Source organism: Lipophrys pholis (genome assembly GCF_963383615.2).
Source record: "Lipophrys pholis genome assembly, chromosome: 1".
In the NCBI taxonomy this organism is placed as follows: Eukaryota; Metazoa; Chordata; class Actinopteri; order Blenniiformes; family Blenniidae; genus Lipophrys; species Lipophrys pholis.
In genome coordinates, this window is record NC_137635.1 from 33,938,924 (window position 1) to 33,962,302 (window position 23,379).

The following is a 23,379-nucleotide window of genomic DNA, read 5'->3' on the forward strand; positions in this document are numbered from 1 at the left end:
AGATCTTAAGGTGAGAAATTGTTTAATGTTGGCTGCTGTGTATGATGTAGGTTTTACAAAAAAAATAAATTTTATATAAATCCCACACCCTGTTTCATAGTATGGAATCCAACTTGTAAAAAAATGCTTAAATGTAAAACTACTGTACAAAATTTAATGTGTAGCAGGGAACTCTTAAAAGAAACATCTCCAATTGGTTTAGAATGCTGCAGCAGGGAAGATCCTATTTTTTTTAACCATAATGGTGTTTTCTAATTGGCTCCTCTCAAAATGTAAAACTAATTAAAATTCTACAACTATAGCTTGTAACAAATGAACTCAATCTTAAAAGAGCTGTTTGTAAAACTGTTGCATAACTCACTTCCACCATTTTCAAACTTTTTTCTCCAAATTCTTTATTTTAAATAGCCAAAAATAAAAAGACAGGTGAATAAAACAATATGGTGCTCACCTATACAGCTACATGTGTATATTGGTTATAATTTTTCTTGAAGCCGTGTAAACCAACATTGAAAGCTACCTAAAGAGGAAAATGAATTCTTGTTTTGTGTGTTTAGTCACATGTAATTTATTATCCTGAGAAAATTCAGTATGATGTCCCAATTGAAGTAAATTAAACAATCAATATTGCTGATGGAAAAATAAAATACACACAGATGACACATACTCCCAAAATATAATTGAAAGCCCATCCACTCTAAACTAACCAAGAGTGTAAATCCCCCCCCCCCCCCCAAAAAAGGACAAAATAAAAAATAAAAACACACAGTGGCCTTTTCCATTTCACTTTCAGGGACTGCGAGGTTTCATAATCTGGGTACAGTGACAACACCTTTAGACAGACACAACCTACAAGTTATTTTCCAATCAAACCTAAATATCTCACCATATAAATCGTTCTCAAGCAAACAGTGCAGGCATAAAGTTCAAACCAAGGAAGTGACTAAAATAATGAAGCATATAAAGAGCAAACAAAGACGAGAGTACAACAGACAGTCAAACAGTTTGGGCTTTCTTTTACACACTGCTTCAGGTCTTTGGATCCATCAGGCCTCTCACAGAGGCCCTGAGGAGGAATACATTTCAGATCAATAATTAGTTCTGCCCCCTTTCCCATGAAAAAACAAAAACCCATTTCATCCTACACAACTCTGAGCTACTTCAAATAACACAACCCCACACTCAAAATGACGGAGAAACACACCCAACAGTAACCAGAAGAAACACAGCAAAGATCAATTTCATGTTAGCAAAACTGTTCACGTGAGGACGCGGCCCACCGACGGAGCCAGCCAGTCCTCCAGGTGGAGAGAGTCCTCCATCGTCACAAGTCTTTTTCTTATCACAGAGCTGAAAAACAGATCATCATTTAAGTAAACAGTCCACCAATCAAAGAGACGAAAAAGCTTGCAAAGATGTTCGGGCATGCACAAGTACTTTTGAAAAACACTGTCACGTGACAATTCATGTCCGGTCCAATCAAAGCGAGACAGACTGTGAGACTCAGAAATATCGGATAGTTGCAGTCTGCTGCTCAATGCAAACAGGCTGCAGTAAGTCCTCCATCTTCTTTTAACACTACCGGAGAGCAACTCCCACCGGTTACAATTAGGGAACCAAAGATATGTAAGAGAGAAGCTGATAAATGATTGGAAGAGTTTGCACCAGTGCAAATGTTGCTGTTGGTGACAAGTGGCGTTTACCCAACAATTACCTCATCACACACGGGGGACTAAACAACTCGGCGGGATACAAGGTTATTCTCTTAAAGTAAGGTTTTAGGTGAAGTTGAAAACTGCAAAATTGAAGAAACTGGTGACTTTTGTGCTGGTGCAAATCTTACCAGGTCTGACCCTTCTGCAACGAGGCATCAATGTCAACCTCTGAAACAGACTCAGAAGCTTAAGAAAAGAAGCTCTGTTTATTGGTTAAGAGGAGGGAAGCTTCAAATCGTTCTCGGTTGTACACCTAGAATATTTGGCGACCCGGGGAGAAAGGAGGAGTAGCGTACGTCAACTAGATTGGGCGTTCTTGTCACAAAAAAAAAGCATGTCACGACTCCTCATTTCCAGAGTCGTCCTCATCGTAGCAGCAGTCGCCGTCCCCGCCCTCCACGTCGTCGTCGTCATAGTAATAGTCATAGAAGAGGTCGGAGCCTTCGTCGGGGGCCGGGGCGCGTGTGCGAACGCAGTACTCGGCCAGCGTGGTGGGTACTTTCACGCCGTCGCGCTCGGCTTCCGCCTTGGTGGCCACCACTTGTTTTCTGAGAGAGAACAACAAAGAGCGTGGAGGAAAACTTAACCCTCGATCATTGAAATACTAAGAAACTGAAAAAAGATACAAACAATGATGTCAGGATACTATATGTGAGGAATTACACAATCAGATCCATTGAAAAACGTGTGAAAATGTCTAAACGCCCACATTTATAGCTTAAAAATGTTTCTCAGCAAACATTACTCACAGGATTTCTGTAAAATTGTACTGATTTGGAACATGATGTCTGGTGGTATGTCACAAGAAACTCCCAGGTTCAAGTATTGGGGGAACTTTCTGTGTCTCCCATGTTCTCAGGCTACTCTGGTCTCTTCTCACAGTCCAAATACTGCATTTAAGGCTATTTGGTGAACCTAAATCACACATAGGTGTGAGTGCAGGGTGACTGTCTCCCTGTGATACTCTGGCCACGGTACCCTGTGTACCCTGCCTTCACCTTACAGATAGCAGGGACAAGCTCCAGCACCTCGCAACCCTGAGTTAGATCAAATTCTGTAGACGATAAACAGATGAACGGTCTTGACCGGTCACAGTCTAGAGACAAGGCCATACTGCCCCACGATGGCACCAATTATTAACAAATAATAATGTCCCTCAATAAGAATTCCTTACCACAATGTGTGTATTTTTTAGCAGATTATCATCACCATTCTATTGTCAGTAAAGGATTTTGCCACATATAGTGAGTTTATTCATAAATTGTGAAAAACATTAAGAAAAAATAAACATTGAGCTTGGTCAACTCTTGTAATGAAGGGCGCCCGTTTACCTGATGATCTCCACATATTCCCGGTCTTTTCCTTTGCTGTCCCTCCATTTCCGGTACATGACTGAAGCGTCCACGTTGGCAGGAGAAAAGGTGTTGGGTTCGTTCAGAAGCGAGATGACGCTCAGTAAAATGGTTCTGGAGCAAAGCACAAAGGTGATACACAAGTGAGTGTGAGGCCTGCTACACAGTGGGGGTCCTGTGCCTTGCTCATGAGGCTGATGGCATTTCTTTAAGGAAAACCTAATCCAAAATATGTTTTTTTAATGTGTTATATATAAATATACTTCTTCGGTTATTAATAATCTTTGAAAATCGAGCGAAAATCTTTTCCGACACCAAAAACTGAAGGAGAGACAATAATGCAGTTTAAATTTTTTTTTTTTACACAAATCCAAAAAATGTTTCTAAACTATTGCTCCACCAACTTCTTCAGCAAGGGGGAATCATCCCAACAAAGTGCACCACTTTGCCTGTTAAAATAAAACTGGAATTTGTTGCTTACTGTTGGATTCTGGCTTATCTAAGCCTCTGTTTAATTACTAGCTCTCCTCACCGAGGAGCAAAGCAGACAAAAATGGAGATAGTTCCATTTGTTATGTCTCAGAAGCACTGCTGCACCAGCTACTTCTCACAACTGTAGAGGTTGGAAGTCATTTTATGTGTTGCCTTTGGGGTTTTTTTTTGTCTATAAGTATGCCCAAAATAAACAATATACATTTTTTTTAACGATTTTTCTGATCAAAACTTCAAGCAGTCTTTAGAGAAGTTGAAACTAGAGAGGTGTCAGCATATCAATTCTCTCTATCACCTGATCAGTAACCCTATTTAATATTCATAAGCAGAGTGAAAACATAAAGTAGTTTAAAGTGAGCTTCACTGTCATATTTATTTGTCTGGCCATAAATTGCACATTTTATCTATAAAGGCATTCCAATTTTATTCTGTTATAAACTATATTTATTTTAAAGTCCAACAGAGGTGTCCTACTCAAATATAATTCAAAATGTTTGAAAATATCTGATTTTGTTTGTAACTCTTAAGTGAGTTCAATATTAACTCTATTTTACACCACAAAAAAACTATTTCAGATGTGGTGAACCGTAATACTCAATACACTGAAATTGCATTTTTTTTTCTTTTTCCCAACAATGTCCACCACATAAGGATTCAGTGTTCTGGATACTTGTGAAAGGTGCCACTGAGGACGAATGTCATGCGATAAGAGCCAGAGCAAGGTAAATTATTAAAGTGGTTAGGAGAGAACAAAAGAGAAAGGCAGCCAGAGAAGAGAGACGACGGAGGGAGCGCTTACCGGACGTTCTGGGTGGGATTCCATCTCTCTGAAGGCAGCTCTCCACTTTGCGGGTCATCCACTGGAGGGTGCAATATGGAAATGCACACATCTCCATTCTTAAGACAGAAGAAACAACTGTTTAGACAGGACATCTAGTCGAAGCAAGTGCGGTAGTTAAGAGCATAGAGATATATAATTGTTGGTGAGGATGATATACTAGACCTCATAAATGTTGGGGTGCCACATCTTGGTGAGGAAGCGGAAAGCAGGTGGAGAATATGGATAGTCTATTGGAAACTTGATCCGAGCCTGGGACATAAAACAGACCTTTACATGAATGTATGCAGCATGTTAAAGTACAGATATTTTAGTCACTAAACCAAACATATGATGCCAAAGGCTTTATATAGTGCGAGTTTCCAAGACGTCATATGCAAACGAGGAGGCTTAAAAAAAAAAGATCAAATCACAGTAATAGATCACCTTGATCAATCTGAGCCTCAAGAAATAAGAAGGAAGATGTAATCATTGTTCTTTAAATACAACTCAACTAGATTTAAAGCAGCCCATGTTATAAACACTTCGAATCTCATACTACCAGTCCTGGTAGCATGTTAAGGAATTTCTCCAAAGTTTAAAACTGTACTTACCTTGAAGTACCCCCCTTCGTAATGGGTGTTTGGGGGCCCGAAAATGGCCACTTCCCAGTTGTAGAGATCAGCCTCGTCCACCAGTGTTATTTTAAAACCCTCGACAGGCTCCTCCTGAAGGCTCTTCATCTCCAACATGAGTGCCTTCTGTGAACTGGCTACATGAGAGGGGTCGTGCTGCGCCATACTGCTGTTCCACGATTATCCGGAGTCGACAGCTGACGGTTTTTGTTTACACGAATGCTGCTAAGTTAGCCCGACCGGTCCCACAAACCTGCACCGAAAACAACTTGTGTGTTTCCAATGTTCAGAGACAATGAAACAGGCCAAACCCGTCAGGCTGCGACACGAGCCAAACAAAGGTTCCGTGGATTTGCTCCCCGGAGCAGATGAATTGGTTTGTTTTTTTTCTTACCGATGTCAACACTCAGAAACCTGGTGAAGTGACCAAAGCATCGTGGCTGAGCAGCGCCTCCAGCTTTAGTGGATCTACCTGGAAGGAAAGCCTCGGGTATAAGCCGTAAATCTAGTGGTAGCCGCTGGCTAACACGGGCTAGCTAACCAGCTCTACCTTAGCGACCAGCTGAAGCCAATCAACGGACGAGCGGAGACCTTCTCACAGAATACAAGCTCCGGATATGAAGAGAAAACTCAACAGCTTGTCTGAAATAATACGAAACAAACGCTTCCGCGACGGCTGCCCGAAAGGCAGTTTATTCCGTCCGAGCAGAGGACTGTGTAAAGACAAATGTTGCTGAAAGGAGTCCCCTCTCCCCTGAAAATAGGCAATGGCGCGCAGTGGTCCATGGGACTTGTAGTCCAATCTTCATCTGTAAACATAGTGTTTTCTCTTTAATGTGCGTTGAATGTCATGGTTTGCGGCGTACACATATACAGTGTTTGACTTTTTATAAAGGACAAACTGAATTAGAGAAATTTGGCAATGTACTGACCTTTTTTCCATGAAATAATTGGTCTGAGAGTGATTAGAGAAAACTACATTTGCCTCCGCATGACGTCACGAAGGCACGAACCTTGTTTGTGTTTCTCAAGCCGATCTGACCTATTTTCACCGATACATTTTTAAAACATAGCGACAGCACTCCATCGTCTTGTTTTATTTTGATGTCCAAGAATCCGTGATGAATTCAATTAAAAAAACCGATTATAATTTCTACTTTACTTTTTGTAATCTACATGTATGATGTCAGTATTGTGCGCCATTTCACAGACAGTACCTTTGAGGTGGCTTCTATTCCGCCTGCATAGAAAATTGGAAAAACTATCAATCTGAAGTTGTTCTTTTGTGACAGATTTTAAATTTTTTATCAATTACAATTTAAGGGAGCAAAATATGCTTTAAAAACTTAGTAGTAACTTTAGCCGTTTAACCAGAATTAAATGTATTACTTCTTATTTACGCGACAGATTGCTGCTCGGACCCCAATAACGTTCGTGATGGCTTCGAAACCTCGACGTCGATCCCGATCCAGGTCTGAGAGCCGGGGCCGGGACCAGCGGAACAGGTCCAAAGTGATCCAGTCCCGATCTCCAGAGGAAAGGAGAGGCCGGGGGCGATCTGCGGACAGACCTCCCAGAGGGCGGTCCAGCAGCAGAGACTCACCTGATGGCTCTCCGGCACGCCAACGGCCTCAACGCGGGTACCGCTCCGGCTCCGATAGCGGCTCCGAGAACGACTGCAGGCCTGGACCGAGGGGTCTCAAAAGCAAGTCCAGGGGTCGATCATCAAGGTAACAGGTTTACGATTATGTTGAAGTTAGTCAACCGTAAAAGGGACCAGTTAAGTAGGCACGCGGCTTATAGCCCTATTGGACCAAAATACCCGTATGTTCTATTTATGCAATATTTGGTTCCGTGATTTACCTAACTAAGAGAAGCTGAACATGGCATCTCAGTTATGTTGTCCTAAAGATGCTTAAAAGTTGCTCAAATACGTTTTCCAATTTGTGAAAATGCAAAAAGGTTTTTTTTTCCACCCACCAACTTCTTTCATATACAAACAAAACCTATGCCACTTCAAGTGGCACTTGGGGTACGCCTTCATTTGCCTAAAGACAGGTTTGTACATTGCTCGGTGTTTACAATCCAGTAATGTCCTTTTCAGTATTGACTACAGTCCATCCCCTCAATTTTTTTAGTTTGTGCTTCTTGGACTCTTGGGTATTTGTGCTATAACTTTTCCATTAAAAGAGGTCTTCCAATCTTTATCCACTGAACCTTCGTTCGTGGTCTTTGTTACTCCAATTTATCGTGATTGCTTGCGACTACCAAGTTGTTTTTATTTTTTTACCAGCTATTTTTCATTCTGTGCGACCATTTCGCCAAGGAGTTTACAAAGATATAAGAGCAAACAACTCTTGATGAGTTCATAGTCAAATATTTGTCTTAATTCTTCACTTTTTGTTGAAGATATAATTGCTTGCAAAAACCATTTCTTGTTCCTTTTTTGGCTTTGCACAATGATCAAATGTGTTTAAACCTGTTAAATCAGCACTCTAAATCCAAAGAACATTAAGAATAGATCAACTAAATAGTTTTCTTTATAAAACCTTATTTAAAGATTTGATGTTGACTATACAAGGTTGTTTGCATACTATAAAAGTTGACAAGTGATGAAAAGCAGAATTGTTGCAGAATCTGTTAAAATTCTTCCTCAAACGTTTGGTTTTCGGAGGCCCTCAGACATCTTTTATTTGTTTTTTCCCATTGATCCTGACATTTCTGATGGATGTTCAGGGTTTCAGTGGGAGTGAGCAGAATGGGATGTCAGAGCGACAGTTGAGTGGTAAAATAAGAGACGAAGTTGCGGTAGCTCTGTCTTGTACGTAGTAGAAAATGAGGAGCAAGCTGCCAGACAAATGGAAGTGAGAAGTTGCATGGATGCCTTGATAGCGGACATGCAGGTCTTAATGGGAAAATGACGAAAGAAATTTTTGTACAATTGTCAATTTTTCTGCTTGGTGTGCAATTCACTCAATGATTTTATTTGTTTCACTGTTTTGCTTGATTAGTAGTAAAGTATTGAGTGAAACTGTATTCTACTTTTCCATATTCTTTGTACATTTAACAATGTGCATCACCACTGTAATGCAAGCTGCAGTGGCTCAAAGCAGGAATAATACATTGATTTTATTACTGAGAGATAATCTGCAATCCTCAGGGTTCTGCTTTTGAATATAATTAGGTTTTCTGTGACGCGTGGAAAACTAAGAACTTACGTCAACAACCTTTTTTTGTGTCCTGAAGTCCTGTGAGAAGTCCAGACCGAGGGAGTCCAGTCAGAGACAGACAGAGGAGAGAGCGGGGCAGGGAGCGACAGCGATGGAAGAGCGACAGCAGAGACTGGGAAAGAAAAGGAGACCGAGACAAAAGTCAAGAACGAAGGAAGAGGAGTGAAGACCATGAGCGAGGAAGGAGCGAAAGAAGCCATGAACGGTCCGACAGGGACCGAAGGAGGCAGTGCTCAAGCTCACCTGAGTCGTCCAACAGCTCGGGATCTGATCACGAGAACCGCACCGTCAAAGAGAAAGAGGAGATGAAGAAACAGAGGGAGAGGATGAAAGCTTTGGAAACACCCGAAGAGAAGAGGGCCAGACGATTGGCAAAGAAAGAAGCTAAGGAGAAGAAGCGGAGAGAAAAGATGGGCTGGAGTGAGGAGTACATGGGATACACAAATGCAGATAATCCGTTTGGCGACAACAACCTACTGGGTACATTTAAATGGCAGAAGGTGAGCGGCTTGTCACTATTATTGAAATTTCTCTAAATAATGTGCGTTATAAATGACATTTAGGTTGCCATGTATTTTTGCTTTGTGCATGTTTTCAGGCCTTGGATCGGAAAGGCATCGGTCACCTTGGAGAAAAAGAGCTTAAAGAGAGGAACAAACGTATTCAGGAGGAAAACCGCAGGGAGTTGCAGAAGGTATATACCGAGGATTAGTGAACATTAGTGTTTGTGCTTTACAGCACTGAGATTCAATCCATAGTCGGAGACTATGAGAGAGTGCACAAGGCTCTCCTAATCATAATTACTCTTGGGTTGATGAAGGTGAAACAACTTCGTCTGGAAAGAGAGCGAGAGAAGGCCATGAGAGAGACGGAGCTGGAAATGCTGCAAAGAGAGAAAGAGGCAGAACATTTCAAAACCTGGGCTGAGCAGGAAGACAACTTCCATCTGCATCAAGCCAAATTGAGGTTAGTTTACCACATACTGCTTCCTTCCGACAACTGTTGTCACGCCACTGAGGACTTCCTAAATTGTCACTACAATGACATCTCGATTTTATCACACTGCTCGTTCCTTGTTTTGCTTAGATCTAAGATTAGAATCCGTGATGGTCGCGCCAAGCCCATTGACCTTCTGGCCAAGTACATCAGTGCAGAAGACGATGACCTTGCTGTGGAGATGCATGAACCCTACACATTCCTTAATGGACTAACGGTCACTGACATGGACGACTTGCTGGAGGACATAAAGGTTCGTGGTCCCAAGAATGTGTCAAATGTGATGTGTTATGAGAGCCGAGGGTTGGTTTATCAGGCCAGAATTGCTTTTATCGTGGGGAAATCAAAATGAGCACAGCAACTTCATGGCTCCATGTTGCTCTTGTAGGTTTATATGGAGCTGGAGCAAGGCAAGAACGTGGACTTCTGGAGGGACATGACAACCATCACCGAGGACGAGATCAGCAAGCTGAGAAAACTGGAGGCTTCTGGGAAAGGACCAGGTACCACCCTTTTTCACATTATATGGTCACACAGTAGTTATCAGGCCAAGCTTCTCGTTGTCTTTACCTGTAACTTCAAGTCTTTTATTTTTATTTTGTTGGGCTGAAAACGTTATTTTGTCTTCGCCATCTTTTTAATCGTCAGGCGACCGTCGTGAGGGCATCAACACGGCTGTGAGCACAGATGTTCAGTCGGTTTTCAAAGGAAAGACGTACAGCCAGCTGCAGGCGCTGCACATGAACATCGAAACAAAGATCCGAGCTGGAGGGTCCAATCTGGATATCGGTTACTGGGAGAGTTTGTTGCAGCAAGTCAGAGTCTACATGGCCAGAGCGAGGTGTGACTCTTAATGAGTTCTCTTCTCATATTCGATAGAGCTCTGAAGCATATTATAGTGTATATGGTTTTTCTTGGGGGAGGTTGTGATAAAAGTATGTTTCCAATGTTCCTGTCCCAGGTTGAGAGAACGACACCAGGATGTTCTCCGGCAGAAACTCTTCAAGCTGAAACAAGAACAGGGCGTAGAAAGTGAACCGTTGTTCCCCATCATCAAAGAGGAGGCTCAGAGTGACGATGACCAGTAAGTTTCCACTGGAATCACATGTGCTGCACGACAATATTAAAATCCCACAAGAGTGAGCTTTACATCGTAATTCCTCTCCTCTGGGTCATTGTGTGTACAAATCAGCTTAAGCCTCCAAATACACCACCTTAAATTTACTTCAGTAACATGTAACCGCCAGATAATGTGCAAGATTTCAAGCTTTTTTTAATTGTTTGACTTTTTACAATAGGAAGACATTGAAAAGGTATTTTAGTTTGTAAAAATTCCAAGGGTGGTTACTTTTATTTTCAGGACAATTTGGCGTCGGTGCATATGTTTAATCTCTATGATAGTTGGAGGTAATGGCCTCAGTTGTGTTTATAAGTTACAAAAACCAAACTGAACTGAATGTAGAATATTTTGTCAATGAAAGTAGTGTGTGTCTCAGGCCTAATGGAAGTTTCTATCCTCATATTGGCTGTTATACCATGAAGATAGAACATGTTCATGAGGATGGAGGATATATTGCCTCAGCTGGCCTGGTCAAGAAAAACTTTCATACTTTTGTGTTCCAGAGAGGCAAGTGGAAGTCAAACAAGGGACTCCCTGACGGAGGAACCATCGAGCTCCTCCACAAGAAGAACCAGAGGAACGGAGGCGGGAGAAGAGGAGGCGGGACCAAGCAGATCCACAGCGGGAGGCCAGGATGGGGACGGAGAGGAAAAGAGTGATAAGGATGAGGAGAAGGATGAGGCGGTGGAGGCCGTGCTGACGGAGGAGGACCTCATCCAGCAGAGCCAGGCGGAGTACGACTCGGGCCGGTACAGCCCCACGCTGCTCACGACCTCTGAGCTGCCGCTGGACACGCACACCATCAGCCCAGAAGAAGACGTGCAGAGACTGCAGTTAGCACGCCGACAGCTCCAAGTCACTGGTACGACACCGTGCGGCCAGAAGGCCTGCGCTAAGAAGGTCATGTATGTGTCAAATTTGCTGACTCGCTGTATTTTTGTTCTGTCAGGTGACGCCAGCGAAAGTGCAGAGGACGCCTTCATACGTCGTGCAAGAGAAGGCATGGGAAACGACGAGGCTCAGTTCAGTGTGGAGATCCCCGTCACAGGGAAAATGTACTTGTGGGCCGACAAGTACCGTCCCAGGAAGCCCCGCTTCTTCAACAGGGTGCACACCGGCTTCGAATGGAACAAGTACAACCAGACGCATTACGACTTCGACAACCCTCCGCCTAAAATCGTTCAAGGTTACAAGTTCAACATCTTCTACCCGGACCTCATCGATAAGCGCTCCACCCCACAGTACTTCCTGGAGCCCAGTCCCGACAACAAGGACTTTGGGATTTTAAGGTTTCACGCTGGCCCACCTTACGAGGACATCGCCTTTAAGATTGTGAACAGAGAGTGGGAGTACTCGCACCGACATGGCTTCCGCTGCCAGTTTGCCAATGGGATCTTCCAGTTGTGGTTCCACTTTAAGAGATACCGTTACAGGAGATAAAGGCAACAAACAAGTGTGGACCAGGGCTCTGGTTGTTTGGGTTTTTAGTTATATTTCTAATTCCCACAATTTGTTAAAAAGGCACTGTTCTTTGTGTTGCAGCTGCTCACTAATGAAAGCAGTTTTATTTTTTGTTTTTTTTTGTAATTCCACAAATGATCCTGTACTGTTTTCCATAACTGTAAATGTGATGTCTTAAAAAAACATGCATTAAAGTTTCCCTTTATACTCTCTGCATGTTGATTTTCTCATTATATTGGTCTTCTTATGACCCTCAATACTTTGCCTTGCAGATACAAAGATGATTCATGGCTGCAGGTGATTTCCAGTTTTGGCAAATTAAATCTTGATGAAAAGAAAACATGAATACACTGCAATGACAAGGATCACATTTTGAAAGACTTTATTTCATTAACAGACCTTTGCAGCTAGGTGTTAAAATAAAAGTGGCCCATTTTCAGTTAATGAACATTCCTTGTGATCGTCATACCTGTACAAGATATCCTACTCTATGAAAGGGTATTAGTAGAAAATACAAAAACATACTTGCATATAAAATTAAAGGCGAAGCAGAAATTCAAGTATTTCCTACTTGGACAAAAGACATCAAAAGTTTTATTTTGGTGTTAAGTCTCAAGCAGTCCAGTCACTCCAAACAAAGCCTGGAAGGTTTTTTGTGCTTTAACTTGCTGTAAACACCTTGAACGCAAAGTTTTTATCTCTCATATCACAGATGAATCAATACATCCAGTATTTTGCCAACCGGCAACAAAAAAAAGAAACCCCATTGAAGCTGCAAGCAGTCTAGAATAAGTCCTCGCGACTTGCAGGACTGAGACTATCAGTCTGATCAAATGTGAAATACGGGTCCGATCGCGGGTCTGATGCGTTCGGTAACAATTTGAGATTTGGGCCATTAAAAACACGTTTTCTGAGCGGTTCCAATTGTATCCTTCCACCTTGGTGCTCGGACCCTAATTACATTGTGGCAGTGGAAAAAATTAAAGTCTGCTGGTGGTTTTCAAATTTCGGACTCGTCGTCAATGTACTGTAGAGAGGCGCCCTCCTCACCGGTGTGGTTGTTGTTTCCGGGGTTGTAGTCGGCCTCCGCCACCAGGGGCTTGTCCTCTGCAGGTGGAGGCCTTGCTGCAGCTCCATGAGCGACAGAGAAGTTCCGAGCCTCCTCGTGGTGCGCACCCTGAGGTTGTTCACTGCTCTTCTTCCCACAGTTCCATGGCAGAGGTAGATGGCCTTTGTAAAAGTTCCAGGCCAAAAGAGCCAGAAGAGTAATAACAAGAAGTGCAACTACAACCTGCAGTCCAGGGACTGAGGGTCCATCAGTCTGAGCTTGAGGAAGCAGAGGCAGACCCCCTCTGTCAAGGCCTGCCGGGTTTATTGAGACTTGGTACTCAGCCACAGTGTTTGTGTACTCATCAGTTTTGGAGCGCTCCACAGAGAGGCAGCGGTACCGACCAGCGTCTTTAACCGAGGCGTTGAGAATGAGCAGTTCATTGTCTTCTAGAAGCTGGAAGCGAGCAGAGGGCTCCACAGCGCCGTTATCCCGCTCCCAGCTGATTTTAGCCAGTTTGGAAGGTGAAGGGCAGTCTAGCTTCAGATTACCACCAGGCCAGATTGACCGATTGGAAGGCTTGACAGGGTCTGAAATCAAAACACAGGTTGGCATGAGCCGTTTCAGACTAATGAAACTATGAATGGCTAAAGGTGAAGGTGGAGTTTACACCTGTTCAAATGCAGTTGTAAGCGTACATGGAAGTGAACAACTTACCAGCATCTGGGCAAAGAGAAGCATCTCCCGCTTTCACACTTTGGATTAGCTCTCTGAGGAAAGAGACAAAATACAGTAAGTGCAGTAAGTTTATTTAGAAGAGAGCGCACGGCTGTTTGGAGAGCTACCGACCTGTGTGGACTAGAAAGAGAGATGCATTTCTTAGCGCTTGCGTCCCAGCCACAGTATGGATCTCTGGCGAGGACACAGTCCATGCAGGATGACGACCTCTCACAGGTGGCCAGTGGTATTTGTGCTGCTCCGTAGTCTGAGCCAGCATAGAGGTGACCCTGTACATGTTGGATCGCACAGACAGTCACTGATGTGCTTTACTGTAAAACAATCCACATTAAAACATCACGAAACACTTATTTAACTGTAATGAATTGTAATTACCGTCATATTAGAAAACTTGAGAATCTTGATGGACTCCGGGGGATCAAACACTTGTATTTCCTCGATGATGAACATCTCTCCGTTGTAGTTGACTGCTTTGAGCATGGTGCCCTTCTCTTTTCATACAAAAACAGTAAGACATGCCATTTTTACAAGTGTACAGTATGATATGAAGTTATAACAGTAAAACATATTGAAAATATTTTACAGTTTTGATTGAAAAAAAAATCCTGAGCGCACAAACCTGTGCCCATGAACATCACGTGGTGTTTCTCGCCATCTGTATCCTGCACCTCATTCACTATGATCCGTGTGAACGTGGGCCCCCTCCGCACCAGGAGAGGCTTCTCTCCTATTGGCTGGATGACCTGGTCCATGAGGGGCCTATCTTTGATAAATTGAAGTGTCCGGTCTGGGAGGTCCAGAGTCTGATTTATGCCTGATTCACGAGCCTCATTGTTTATACACTGGCAAGGAAAGAAGGGAAGGAAAGAGAAAAGAGAGAACAACGGAGTCAAGAATACAAACAGAATTGGCTTCCTGTTGGGCCATTTCCCAAAATAAAAACAACAACAACAACAACAACAAAACAACAAAAGAATAAACACATGCACACTGAATATTGGGCAGACTTACAGCTCCAGGCCGAGGAACAGGGACATCTCCGTTATACATCACCCACTTGACAAAAGAGGTTTCTACGGTGACCGGGGTCTTGTACTTCCCCTCCGCAAATACTTTGCTGATGTCAGACACACGGTACGCACACACAGCAGACAGACCCGACGTGCCCCTGGAGCACACAGAAAAGTTCAGCTGACTACAATGCTGAAGACATTAACGGGCAAGAGATTCTCAATCCTCTCAGCACTAACATTTCCCTTAATTCAAACGTACGACTGTGGGGTGAAGACGGCGTAGAAAACACACTCCTTCCAATGCTTCTCCAGGTCACACCAGCGGTATGTGTCTTGGATAATGTAGGGCAGCTGGGACTCGAGCACTGGGCAGTCCATTCTGGCCTTCAGGAAGGACGTCCACTTCTTCTGTAAAGTCCTCTGACCTCCGAGATCCCCCTGTGACCGCGGACAGATGACATAACGGCACCAAGGCAAACAGGATGCGCAATCAGGCAGCGGAAAGGGTGGAGTCACAACCACTGAGGAAGTGTGGCTTATACACCATTGTAACTGCGACGAGTGCACGCGTTCATTGTAAACTCTTCATCACCTTGCAGACGCGAGCCACGCGAGAAACCACAAGTTTGTTGTAGCAGTCGCACTCCACAGCCGTTTCACTGAAGAACAGGTAGACTTTGTCATCATCTCCCTCCGCACTCTTGTCGCTCTCTGGCATCTGAGCCATGGAGACAAAGTTGGGCTCTGGCAAAGAAAAAAGAAAAAAAAATCTAAGTGAAACACTCCACCAAAAGGCAAGAAACAGACATGAAAAAAGTGGAAAAGTATTGAAGTATTTACTGCGTACCATGAAGCCAGGAGTTTTTGAACTCGGTGCGTATGAAGACGGGAGAGCTGCGCATCAGGATGGGCTCAGAGCCAAGGAAGTTCATCGAAGTTGCAGAATACAGGTCATTGTCTGACGGGACAATTAATTCTTATGTAACCATGAAGGCAGATTTAGATTTGAGCCACAGTTACTTGCCGGCTGCATAATTGCTACTCACCAATCAAAATAGAGGCGTATCTCTGAAAAGGATCAAATGGACACTTCCCTTTACCGTCCTCAGTCTTCTTCTCCAGAGTCAGTTTCCCATCTGCATAAGACTACCCCAACAAAACACATCAGCTGATCTTGAAGTCACTGAACAATCCATGCGGTTTCTACAGGCGGCAGGTGAAACCTCTCACCATGTAGTCACACTCTGGATCAAAAGCATTAGTTCCACACACATAAATCCTGTCATCCTCCATCTTGTGCAGGATTCTGATGTAGTTCTTGCACTCAGTCTGCAAATGAATCAGAAAAGTCATGTCTAAGAGTTCTCAGAAAAAGTTTAAATGGAGAAATGTGCAAGTATGCCATTAAATAAACCAACCTCTGGGTCTTTCCCCTTTTTTTCACAGTCCTCTTCTTGTTGTTGTGTCACTTCCCATTTAACCTAAATAAGTGAAAACTTTACTTAAATTATTTTTTTTAGACTTGGTTGTTCTATAAAAGGATTAAACAGATGCAATTCTCTTTTGGCATTGTACATGGCGCTATTTCACAAGTGACTGGCGGGCAAACAATTTAGAATATCGAGGAAACAAGAGACTAAGCGACCACAAGCAAACTTATCAATAAGACATACTGTTTATCATCTCTTCTTGATATACTGTATGTCCTCGTCCTTTTATTTCATTCTGCCAGTCACCTTATGAGATATTGTGTAATTTCGTGTTATGTGTTTTAACAGGTCTCTCTTGAAAATGAGAACACGCGTCTCAACGAGATTACCTGTATAAATAAAAAAAATTAAAAAATTGAAATCGGACAGACAACAAACATCACAGTTTTGTTTTGTTTCTGAATAAAATCTAGAAATAGGTGAATCATTCTATGTAAACGTTTGGACATTATATTATATTCTACTCCACTCGCATCCTGTTGCTGCTGGTGTGTATTTGTCAGAACCATAAGCAGGCCATGAATATGTAGAAACTACCGGGAGGCAAAGTGGAGCTTTGCGCCCATATAAAGCCGTTACTCGTTATTACTGTTTACATTTGTAACGTGAGTCAACACAGTAATTTCTGAAAGTTAAACTGCTGACACACACACTCATTGCACTAGTAGTAAAAGGGTAAACTTTAGATAAAGAGCACTTATTTTTATAGCAGCATAGGTTGTTCAGAGACCCATTTATAAGAATTGCATTTAATTTATTGTCGTAATCATAAATACAAAATCAACGTAAAACTATCGTTATTTGTGATATGGAATGTTTGCAGCTGCATGTGACATGTGTACCACGACCTGCCAGGTGTGTTGTCTTGCACTGATGGGAGCCTCTTATGAAAAACTTATATTGCAGTTTGTCAAGTTAGTGATGTCTGTTATTATGCAAGATTGTGGTGTAAAGTTTTGTCATGAAACCCAAATTTGTTCTTGAAAAACCCTGCAGTTCTGCGATAAGGAATTTCTTTCTTTTTTTGTAAGACAAATGCAACACATTAGTGACATACAGATAATTTACACATGTTCTTACTGCAGCAAGTTTTTTGGAGATGTCACTGAGGTCAAGAGCATACACCGCCTCCCGGGCACCCAGAAGCAGCAAGTTCAGGTCCTCTCTCAAAAGCATGGTGGAGTAGTTGAACACGCCTTCCTCGTGAAACACATGAGCGTTGTCCCCTAGAGACAGAACATTGACTCTTTAACTCAGGAACCATCAGTGATCAGGCCCTTGTTTCCAAATGAATCTGACCAAACAGGAAACGTATGAGTCGTCACATGGTAAGACAATGTCACACAGGAGGGAGAGCAACACTCACTATGATAAGGCACAAATTGGCGGGGGACACAGTCCAACGGTGAGTCTTCCTCTAGCATCAAGGCCAGGGGCAGCAGGCAAAAGACAGTGAGGGACAGCAGCGGATGCATGGCTCCTTTGTTTGAGCGAAGAGGAATTTAGGCTTTATTGTTTCCCTAACAGTCAGTCATAGAGGGGTAAAGACAGCGAGTGGCATCTATGACGTGATGAGGTCTGTGCTGTCTGAAGGGCACTGGCCCCTTTACTGGCCCCGCTCAGCAGGCTGTCCATGGTGAGATGGATGGCACAGACCAAAGAAACAAAGCAGGGGAGGGCTGAAAGAGACAAGGTTGTACGGATATCACAATCAATTCATCGGACATGAGACCTGAGAGAAAGGACTCTCTTAACGTGTGCAGCGAAAACATGGAATGGAGGGAAAAAATACATGGGGTGTGAGAATACACACTTAGAATGTGTTAAAACAAAGCCAAAAACAAAGTGAAGGAGTTTTGCCAGAGAGTACAGAGTGAGCTAAAGTCAGCGCGGCAGTAATTCTGTCAGTGCCATAGTGATGTTAATGCAGGGCCATGAAAGGCATTCAGCAGGGTGCAGGGATGTCAACTTCAGCTCTCCTGCAGCACCAAACACCAACACAATGAGAGATTCACAGAGAGTGCCAAAGTCTGGTGCAGATGAGAGAAGAGTGCCTGCGCTGTGTTTGCTGCAAGAGCAATTTCACACACAGAGACAGGAAACGTGTTGGTTAGAAATGAAACGTCCTCTCAAGCAAAACACGGGATGATGATCTGCAATAGCATCACCTCACTTTTACAATAACGGCTGCCGTTTTCAGTGACTCTGTCAAGCATTATTACTTCAAGTACCGCCTGCAAAGTGGGTGTATGTTTGTGCGCTTCTTTCCTTGTGTGTGTTTGGCTGATGAGCCACGACATGTCAGAGAATGCAGTTCTGATAAGATGTTTCACAAATTTGGCCCTGGAGCCAAAGACAGCTTTACTCAGTGTACAGCTGCATGCACATATTGCTCCATGGCCGTCAAATTCATGCACCAAAGCAAGAACGAGCCCATTGGCAAGTTTGTTCAAATGAGTATCTTATCAGTTGCCAAGTTCATGCAGCATTGAACAATATGCCCAAAAGGCAACTTATTTGCCGAGTGCTTAGAGGAGAGTTTCTTTAAAATCATAATCCCAATAGAATTTCTCAAGAATTTTTTTTAATGTGTAAAAAAACTGGCACAGGGAATTATTGAGTGTGTGTAGAGGTATTTGAGATGTTAGAGAGTAGACATAAACATCTTTAACTTGAGGCTATACCATCAGTTAGCAATTTGACCAGGTCTTTATGCAATCTCAAATTTAGCTATGTAGCTACAGGCATTGCTAAAGTTAGTAACTTTAATATATTCTGTATGCATGCACTGTTAAAGATAGTCATTTTACTATGTCTGCATGCATTGTTAAACATAGCAACTTTACTATGTTTCTTTGCATTGTTTTATCTGCGTCCATGTGCTTTTTAAAAAATAATTATTACATTGTTAAATACTACAACTTTACTATATATGCCTGCATTGTTATAGACAGTGATTTTACTATGTCTGTATTCATTACTAAAGTTAGCAACTTTACTATGTTTCATGTATTGTTTTATCTGTGTCCATGTGTTTTTTTTAAATGTATGTTGCTATATATATATGCATGCTTTATAAAATACTACATTTATATGTATGCATTGTTAAAAATTGCAACTTTACTATGTTTGTATGCATTGTTTCATCTGTGTGCTATTTTAAATGTTGGCACTATTTATGTCTGCAGTAGGAGAAATAAAATCTACAAAGTACATAAAGTTAGTTGTTTATTCTACTAATGTTCGAAATACAAAAACACATATATATAGTCTAGATATTTTACTACTTGCCTGTATTTGTTAACGTATGAAATGCTACTAGAATTCAGGGAAGATGGATAAGGTTAGCAATTTAACTATATTTCCATAAGCACGGTCCAAAGGTTGCAAATACACTGTTAAATTAATGCTTTGTTAATGTTTTAAAATGTGCACGCATGCAATGGGCTAGAAATCTAACGCCCCAGAAGCAAAGTACATCAATTCCAGCAATTTCACTGCATGCCTGTATCGTTAAATTTGTTCATGCCATTATAAATCCTTAAGTATTGTTAAAGTGAGCCGTTTCTTACGCGCTGGCTTCAGTTAACCGTCAACACTTTACCTGCGCGCCGACACGCCCAAAACGACGACAAGAAAAACACCAAAAGAAAAACACCTGTTCAAACAGGATTTTAAGACCCACTTTAACAAAGATCCTCTTTAACACACTGCACAAACTCACTTAATGCATTCTAAAGCTCACAAAGTGGAATAAAGCGGAAAAAGACGGCCGACATGTGCGTTTGGTGAAACTCTTAGGTTTCACAACAAAAAGCGCTCCGGGGGGGCGGGGGGGGGGGGGGGGGAACTCACCGCCTGGAGAACGAGCGCTTTTCTTTCCCTTTCCTTCGGGTTAACCCTCCGTGTGTGGAGCCTCTGTCCTCCCGGAGGATATCCTGAAGACCCCGCTCTGCACTCGCACCCCGCGGCGGAAAGGAGACGAATGGCCGCGCAGGTTTCTCTCTCTCTCTCTCTCTCTCTCTCTCTCTCTCTCTCTCTCTCTCTCTCTCTCTCTCTCTCTCTCTCTCTCTCTCTCTCTCTCTCTCTCTCTCCTGTTCAAACTGAGGACCTGCCCTCGGATCTGATTAAGGTTTCATTGTTCTTTCACACTTTGATCCGTCGGTAGAGGGCACAAGTGCTTCAAAATACACCAGCTGGAAGAAAAAGAAAAAAAAAACAAACAAACGACAAAAGCATCTGATTGGGAGGAAAACTAAAGCGTCGACATGTTCAAACAGGAGCCACGGTTCACTCATAAATTCTGTTGTGTCCTGAAGGAATTTAAGACGAGGTGGTGGAGGTGGAGTTTGTTGTTTGTTTTGTTTTATTCATCTCAATGTTTCTTTCTTTCTTTTATATTTGTATGATTGAAATAATGATCCATACCATACCATACCATAGCTTATATATATGTAAACTGCTGCTGTGATGATCAAATTCCCCCATGCGGATTAATAAAGGCTGATCTAATCTCATCTGACATGTCTTTATTTTTGCAAAAAATAAGCATTTATTACCAAAAATGACTACAATCTCAACAAAAAGCCAATTTTGATGAAACTTTCTGGTGCAAAAATACAGTGACTAGTCAAAAATACTGTTGCATTATGCATGTTTTTCCAACCTCACCCTGATAGCATGGCTGTGACACTGATGTTTTGCTCACAATGATCCCAGTGTGTCCACTACTCTTAAGAAATGTGTTTTAAAAACTTCAACAAATAAACCCCAAAATTTTCTTATTAAATCCTAAGAAAATAATAATGACTTAATGCCTAGTTTAAAAGAAATGATTGTGTCAACAGTCCTCAGATGTTCAGGAAGTTTGTTCCTCAGGTGACGACCTTGGGTCTGGATGTTTCATATTTTACTTATAAATCTGAGCTGTATTTAGGCTCAAAGCTTTACAGACGAGAAGTAAGATGAAATCAGGCCTTTGGCACCGAAATCTTTCAATTCTTACTGTATTTTTCAGATGGTAGTAAGCTGATTACATTATTGTCTTAATTAATGTGGTTGTTGAATTTTAGGTCTGAGTCTAAAATGACCTTTAACCTTTCCTCTTTGCGGGCCAAAACCCTTTTTCTGGACTAAGTTGTGAAACGTTTTGACACACCCAATTATCAATTTCATTTATGCACTTACTGAGCAGGTATGATGGGCTGTGGTTAGTCACTGATGCCAGTATATAATTATGTGTCATATGTATAATTCTAATAGTAGAAGTTGTAATGTTCCATGATCTGAGTCAGAGGGAGCATGTTCAATAAAAGAGGTCTGAGGATGGAGCTTTGAGGAACCCCACAAGTGATTTTCAATTATCTATCGACAGAGAATAGTCACGATCTTGCAAGTCAGGTTTAAACCAATTTAATGCAGTGTCAGGAATTCCCAACCACTTTTCAAGTCTGTCAATCAGTACATTTCACGTCAAATGCAGCTATACGATTGTTTAACAGTAAACCTGAAACACTAGGTGTGTCACTGCTCGCATAAGTGTCATTCAGAATTTTGATAAGTGCCTTTCCCGTGCTGTGGTTTGATCTAAATCTAGACTGAAAAACAATGAAGTTATTGTTTTGTGCCATAAAATAATTAATTTGTATAATAAAAACGACAAGTCAGGTTTGATAAGGGCCTGGAATTAAAAATTGATGACGCATCCAGATTAGTCTTTTGTTAAAAGAGGTTTGATAACCGCTGTCTTTAGAGCTGTTGACTCTTTGTAGTGCATCTGGAGCTAAACTGTTAAAAAACTTTTAGTTTTGTTTTTACGATGTGGGTGAAGTGTCAAGGCTGTAAGTTTTGGCTTAATGTGCTGAACAATGTCAGTTAGCCCTGCTCAGTCTACAGGGGGAAAATGTGCCTGATAAAACAAAATATTCTTGTGTGGCGATGTAGGTGTTACAGTCATAATGCCTGAGGTGGGCTGACTGACTCTCATTCTTATCTGAACATGTTTTGGGGTGAAATCACTGCATGCTGCAACGGATAACAGCTCAGGAGGGACGGATGCAGCGAGATTAGTCGTTCTGTCCATAGCAGTAAGGGAAGCATGAGCATTGTTGTTATGTTTGTTGAGAATCTCAGAGGAAAAAAAAGATGAGATGTTTATAAATCATGTATTCAAAGTTTATCTTCATAGATGTCATAATTACTTTAGATTTCTCCCAGCTGTCACATTTTATAATAACTTGTTACAAATTGCAGTTATTACAAAACGCGGGTAAAATGATTAAATGCAGTCAGTGGCACCGACAACCAGGTTTCATTTTTTTTTCAAAAAAATAGAAATGGCTGGTGGAAATACTGATTGGCTTGTAACTTTAAAATAAAAAAAAAAATCTAAAATGTTAAACCTGATTTAAAGCCCTGCATTCTACCAAGGCTATGTTGGCAAGACATGAGCAAAAGCAAACAGTGACATATCATTCTAGTTCAACTGAATCTGGATTTTTTTTTCTCATTATTAAACATAGAGCCACGTTTAGAGATAAGGGCAGACTTTATGACACAATGCACCAGATCATTACATCTTCTTAAAAAAAAATCAAAAAGTGGAACACCCACATTTTGTAATAACTGTCGCAATATGTAACAAGTTATTACAAAATGTGACAAAGTTTATCACGAAATGCGTTCAAGAATGTTATTACAAGTTGTGGCAGATTATTACAAAAATGCAGCATTATTACACAACGGGTTGAAAATGTATTACATTATTACATATTGCACCAATATTACATACTGCGGCGCTACAAGGTTACAAAGTTCTGTTGACACATCTCATCCACTGTCCAGCAGACTGACCCACCATGGAATTAGTTAATTTTTTGTTTTTGCGACAGAGTTAGGTAAACATGGTCCTGATGTTTCTACTACAGACAATGTGAATTTTCAATGTTTTCTGTTATTGCCATTAACCTAAACCAGAAGTAAGGCCACTTACCTGATGAATATTGAACAATAAAATTCTGATGTGAAAAACCTTAGGACGTTCGGCATTCACTGTAAAATGAGTACTTGGTGTGATAAAGTACGTGTGGCGTAAAAGGGGTATGATGTGAGTCAAGCTTTGGGAGTGTAGGCTCATTTTCCCCAGTCACTGAAAAGAAAATCCCCATTATAAAAAAAGACATGAAGCTATTTTTGGCGGACCACGTTTAGGGTGTCCTAAACAAAGTTTAAAAAAATAAAAAAAACGATTTTTTTTTTCATTGTCAATGTGTG

The 23,379-nt window shown here is 41.8% G+C and overlaps 3 protein-coding genes across 5 annotated transcripts; 1 reads left to right on the plus strand and 2 right to left on the minus strand.

Annotated features, from left to right (window-relative positions):
- Positions 1–384: 384 nt before the first annotated feature.
- Positions 385–5,777, minus strand: LOC308121587 (ubiquitin-conjugating enzyme E2 R1-like; the record flags this gene model as incomplete). Of its 2 annotated transcripts, XM_080482899.1 has the most annotated exons (6): positions 385–1,350; positions 2,012–2,263; positions 3,047–3,181; positions 4,359–4,456; positions 4,563–4,649; positions 4,991–5,176. In XM_080482899.1, the coding sequence occupies 5 exons, from the start codon at positions 5,174–5,176 to the stop codon at positions 2,053–2,055; spliced, it is 717 nt and encodes a 238-aa protein (XP_080339025.1). In that variant the 3' UTR covers positions 385–1,350; positions 2,012–2,052. The 2 variants fall into 2 exon arrangements, with proteins under 2 accessions (XP_080339025.1, XP_080339024.1); XM_080482898.1 differs by having other exon boundaries at positions 385–2,263; positions 4,991–5,777.
- cactin lies at positions 5,100–12,033 on the plus strand. The gene is made up of 11 exons (XM_080482730.1): positions 5,100–5,387; positions 6,419–6,741; positions 8,258–8,741; positions 8,840–8,935; positions 9,062–9,207; positions 9,328–9,490; positions 9,626–9,740; positions 9,886–10,078; positions 10,199–10,321; positions 10,861–11,219; positions 11,307–12,033. The coding sequence occupies exons 1-11, from the start codon at positions 5,307–5,309 to the stop codon at positions 11,795–11,797; spliced, it is 2,574 nt and encodes an 857-aa protein (XP_080338856.1). The 5' UTR covers positions 5,100–5,306; the 3' UTR covers positions 11,798–12,033.
- Positions 12,034–12,185: 152 nt separating this feature from the next.
- sema4e (semaphorin 4e) lies at positions 12,186–20,212 on the minus strand. 2 transcript variants are annotated; one of them, XM_080482744.1, is made up of 16 exons: positions 19,963–20,212; positions 17,474–17,786; positions 17,188–17,333; positions 16,036–16,098; positions 15,848–15,946; positions 15,664–15,763; positions 15,465–15,575; positions 15,210–15,361; positions 14,877–15,055; positions 14,616–14,772; positions 14,224–14,446; positions 13,980–14,095; positions 13,716–13,873; positions 13,584–13,636; positions 13,380–13,456; positions 12,186–13,322 (listed from the first exon to the last, which is right to left on the minus strand). In XM_080482744.1, the coding sequence occupies exons 2-16, from the start codon at positions 17,580–17,582 to the stop codon at positions 12,819–12,821; spliced, it is 2,247 nt and encodes a 748-aa protein (XP_080338870.1). In that variant the 5' UTR covers positions 17,583–17,786; positions 19,963–20,212; the 3' UTR covers positions 12,186–12,818. The 2 variants fall into 2 exon arrangements, with proteins under 2 accessions (XP_080338870.1, XP_080338869.1); XM_080482743.1 differs by having other exon boundaries at positions 12,186–13,456.
- Between the last annotated feature and the right edge of the window lie 3,167 nt (positions 20,213–23,379).